The following is a 4,654-nucleotide window of genomic DNA, read 5'->3' as shown; positions in this document are numbered from 1 at the left end:
GACTCAAGCCTTCAAGTTTAGGTCTGCTTCTTTTTGTAAACTTTATGTGCCTTTGTGGTTTACTTTTGGGGCATGAAAAGCTGGTTCCTCTAAGCTTCTAGTTCTCTCTTTTGATTTTATATTGGTGTGGCCAGACTGCTTTTGTCTTCAGGAGTTCCCACAGAGGCCCAAGTCAGATGAGGATCAGATGCTCTTAGGCTTTCTCCTAAGGTCTGGATCCCTCCCGATAGATTTTGGCCTCTGGAATTTGGGGGTTGGACTGGCCTGGGAGCCAGGCCCATGAGAGATGCTGGTCTAGCGCAGCTGGTGGTCATTCTACCCAGAGATGCAAAGGAAGATGGTGGAGGGAAGTGGCCCCCAAGGGCTCCTGGGTACTGCACTGAGGGGTTGGGTTGGTCTGGATGCAAAGGACCAGGAAGAGGAAAGGTCAGCCCTGGCGTCCAGGAAAGAGGCTGGCCGGTTGTGCAGACCTAGGGAGGCAGAGGGAAGTGAGGGCGGGGCCAGGCCCAGAGTGCCCCTGGGGACCTGAGAAGGATCTGAGTTGCTCTAGATTCAAAGGATCAGAAGCAGTGGTGGTTCCCCGAGTGTCTGGGGCACCAAGACAAGGAATGGGACAGTACCCAGGCTAGGAGGAGAGAACGGCAGGGGAGATGGGAGGGTGAGTGAGGCTGGGGGAGTCAAGGCAAGGTGGGCATGATCAACTTACCTGGAGGGAGAGGTCTGCCAGTTGGAGAGAGGCCTGAGGGTAGTGCAGGTCTAGGGAAGCAGAGGAAGGTGAGGACCTCAACTACATCTTTATGGTTCCATTTGGCTCTCTTGTTTGCCTCATCTTTCCTCTCCCCACCTATGTAGGACCTGCCATTTGTTCCTTCAGAAGTGAGGCAGAGCCTTCAGCTCAAGCAGCAGCCATGCAATCTAATTCAAGGAGTTAGGACTGGGAGCTGAGAGTGAGGCAGTGTTGCCTGTTTGTCTGTAAGGGTGGGAAGGGGCTGGGAGCAGGAAGTAGTGTGATTTGAGGTGAAGAGCAGGGCTTTGGCAAGGCAAGGGACGGGAGCCTTTCTTTTCTTTCTCTTCCCCTCTCACCTTTCTAGTTCCCTATTCTCTCTAAGTACAAAGACACAAGGTAAAGTTTGACCTTCATGTTTCCTTCCAGCGCTCCCAGCCTCTCATTCCAGCCAGGTCCCTCTCTTTCTTTATCTTAGAACAGCTCTAAAGTTCCTCAAGGAATCCCTGTCCTAAAAACAGATACATTCTTTTTTAGTTGTTTTTTTTTTTTCTAAGATTTTTCGCTTGCCAGGATCAATGGCAACAAAAATCAAGAATTAGATGGTTGACAGGTACGAAGGTTAAATTACCACACAGTGCTGCTCACCTGTTCAATCCTGAACTTTATTTCATCTGTGGTAGGAAGCCATTATTTACCCTAAAGCTCTCAGTACTGAGGCACCTCTTCCTTTCCAGTGTGCATAAACTTGGTGGACAATTCCTGTGAGTGACAAGCAAGCAGTTCTACTCAACAGTCACCCCCACTGGAGGCTGAGGAAGGCTGCTGGGTGGGAACTGGTCGGGTGGCTCCCATCACCCATTCCTCTCTTTCAGTTATTTTCTACACAGTATTTCATACTTGAGCCCAGTGAGGATTGGGCTCCTTCATTATCATCCCTTACACCTTCCTCCTATTTCTGGACCCTTATCAAGAAGGTTGAGGGTATATCTAGATGGGCAGAGGTAAGGCTGGGAATAAGAGGAGGATGAGGACAGAAGAACAGCCTGGCAATCCAAACAGGATGTAAGTGGGGGCTGCCAGTCTGCACAAGGACACACAGAGCCACAGGCACCTACAGAAGCTGTGGCCTCTCTAAGAATGTGAAGTGAAAGGAAGAAAATCAGCAACCCACAGATGATGACTCTAGGCAGGGTCTGGGTTAAAAATAGAACGTTTCAGTTTTAGTCTGACGTTTACAAGTTAATCCACTGAGGTTTCCACTTTTTTTTTAAAGCAGGGTCTCACTATGACACTGGCTGGCTTGGAAGTCATTGAGATCAGCCTCCCCCTGTCTCCTGGATGCTGGGATTAAAGGCATGCACTACCATGCTCAACTTAGCCATTGAGTTTTTAGGTAAAAAGACTGCTAATCGATTTAAAATATAAATAAAGAAAAGGTTGTTAGGAAGGCTGAATATAACCTGTCTTTTTGTATGTTGGGCATACTGACATATGAGCTCTAAGTTAATAGGACAAATTAAAGTTTCTGGTTGTGAAATTGTTTGACCTTTCCTTTCTTTATGGATTTATTGTTGTTTGTTTTGCAGGGGTACTTTTGATACTTTTCACTAAGTAGCCCAGGCTATCCTCAAACTTGTGATTCAGCCTCCTAAGTGCTGGGGCTGTAGGTATGTACCACTCTTGGAGGTGAATTCTTATCATTCTCTAAAAAATTTAGTCTTCCCAGAAATATTGCTTAATACCCACATACACTACATAAAACTTACCTGTTCAGCAAAAAATGAGACTATAGTAAATATAATCAACGTTGCTAGGACACAATGGGTCCAAAACTTCAGTTTGTCTCGATATGCCCTCCTGTTCAGAGACAGAAGAGTCATTTAATACTGATTGAACAAAGTGTTGTGAATATTGTAAAGCAACCCCCCCAACACTGTCCACAGGCAGTGCTGAAATAATCTAGCACATACTTTTAACCTGAGTTCAGATTTGTTATTATATCATAATAAATACTGTATTTCAATGTTATATAGACTTCAAAAGAAAAACTCTTGTAAACCTTACAACATTTATTTTTATTTGGTCATTCATATTCATTTATTCCCTCAGTTACTCAAGAAAAAAATTTCCTGTGGATACAGAGGGGTAAACAAAATTAAGTCCCTGCTTCAAAGTGTTTAGAAACTTGGAGAGTCATTGACATGCCATCACACCAGATGGTCAGAAATGTACATTATCAAAGTTTTATAGGAAAAAAATCTGAGAATAGCGGGGGCAGCTCAACCAATATGGTCACATTTTCTTTAGCCTTGAAAGACAAGAAAAGTGCTGGTGTGGTGGTGGACACCTTTGATCCCAGCACTCGGAAGCTAGAGACAAGTGGATGTCTGTGAGTTAGAAAGGGAGGGAGGGAGGGAGGGAGGAGAAAAGAATCTGTTTTAAAAGGAGAAATGAGGGCTGGAGAGGTGGCTCAGCGGTTAAGAGGACCTGAGTTATGTTCCCAACACCTAACAACCATCCATAACTCCAATTCCAGGGGATCCAATAACATCTTCTGTCTTCTTCAGTCATTGTACATATGTGGTGCACTTACACACATGCTGGCAAAACACTCACACATAATACAAAAATAAATAAATAGGGAAAACAAGCAGTGGCAGACTAGCACAGTGCCCAGAGTCCTGCAGAACGGATGACCTGAGCCTGGAGGGCCCTGGAAATAGCTGAGCCATGGAAGGGCAATAGGCAGGAACTGACGCTGCTCTGGAAATGGAGTTTGGGTTTAAAACTCTAGTGGGAGAGTGGCTGAAGTAGTGGGGGTTGGGGTTGTGTCATACAATAGGTGAAGATGGGGGCCATGTGAAGGACAGACAGACAAGTAAAGCACACAGTCCAGTTTTAGTTGAGGCATGAGAAAGAATGGCTGTCTTAGGGCAGGGAGAAGCCAAAGAAGTAATGTGGAAGATACTCTGAGGGAACATCATAGGGGCTGGAGGTGACAGGACGCTGGGGGTGAACAGAAAGAGGACAATGTAGTTCTCTCACCTGTGACCTGGAAATAATGAACTGTTAAGAATATTCAGTAAAAATGATGAACATATGGTTTAAAAGATAAACTAACAACTGCTAAATTCAGCTATTTTGAGCCCCAGATTCTCACTACTCTTTGGGAGTAGATGTCTCTCTAACTTTACTCTCTCAATAGGATACTTGCCACATCCATGTACATGGCTGCTCTATTCACAATAGCTAAGAAACGGAACCAGCCTAGATGTCCATCACAGGATGAAGGGATAGAGAATGTGCTACACATACACAACAGATTTAATTAAGCTGTAAAGAGAAATGAAATGACATTTTCAGGAAAATGGATGCAACTGGAATCTTCAGGTTAAGCAAAATGAGCCTGACTCAAAAAGACAAATACTAGGGGCTGGAGAGACGGTTCACTAGTTAAGAGTACTTACTGCTCTTCGAGAGGATTCAGGTTTGGTTCCCAGCACCCATATGGCAGCTAATTCCTGTCCTTAATTCCAATTCCAGGGGATCCAACACCCTCTTCTGGCCTCCATGAGCACCAGGCACACACATGGTGTACTCACATACATGACAAAACACTCATATACATGAAAAAAAATCTAAACAAAAGACAAATACTGCAATATTTTCTCATATATGGATCCTAGATTTTAATCTGTATATATTTGTGTATGTATATAGGTTATGAAACTAGACAGCAACCATCAGGGAAAGAAGAGATCCTGAGAGAGGGCAATGGGAAACGTGACATGAATTAAGGGACGAGGTGCTATTAAGGGGAAAGATGGGGGCCAGCAGAAGAAGGCAGGGGAGGAGAGTGGGGAAGGGGTGATAAGCACAACATAGGTGTGAAATTACCATAACAAAATGTTATTTGGGATGCTTGAA

At 44.6% G+C, this 4,654-nt stretch overlaps 1 protein-coding gene across 1 annotated transcript in view; it reads right to left on the bottom strand.

Annotated features, from left to right (window-relative positions):
• The window catches only part of Gnptab (N-acetylglucosamine-1-phosphate transferase subunits alpha and beta), a gene marked incomplete in the record, with an annotated part of 86,761 nt that overhangs the window by 8,414 nt on the left and 73,693 nt on the right, over positions 1 to 4,654 (bottom strand). Inside the window, 3 exon segments of the mRNA XM_029563335.1 lie at positions 707 to 756; positions 1,373 to 1,509; positions 2,494 to 2,584. Coding sequence (XP_029419195.1) covers positions 1,390 to 1,509; positions 2,494 to 2,584 — 211 coding nt within the window.

Source organism: Nannospalax galili, unplaced genomic scaffold, assembly GCF_000622305.1.
Source record: "Nannospalax galili isolate Female #2095 unplaced genomic scaffold, S.galili_v1.0 scaffold415, whole genome shotgun sequence".
Taxonomy (NCBI): domain Eukaryota; kingdom Metazoa; phylum Chordata; class Mammalia; order Rodentia; family Spalacidae; genus Nannospalax; species Nannospalax galili.
The sequence above is the reverse complement of the archived record's forward strand: the minus strand, read 5'-3'. Positions and strand labels throughout refer to the sequence as shown.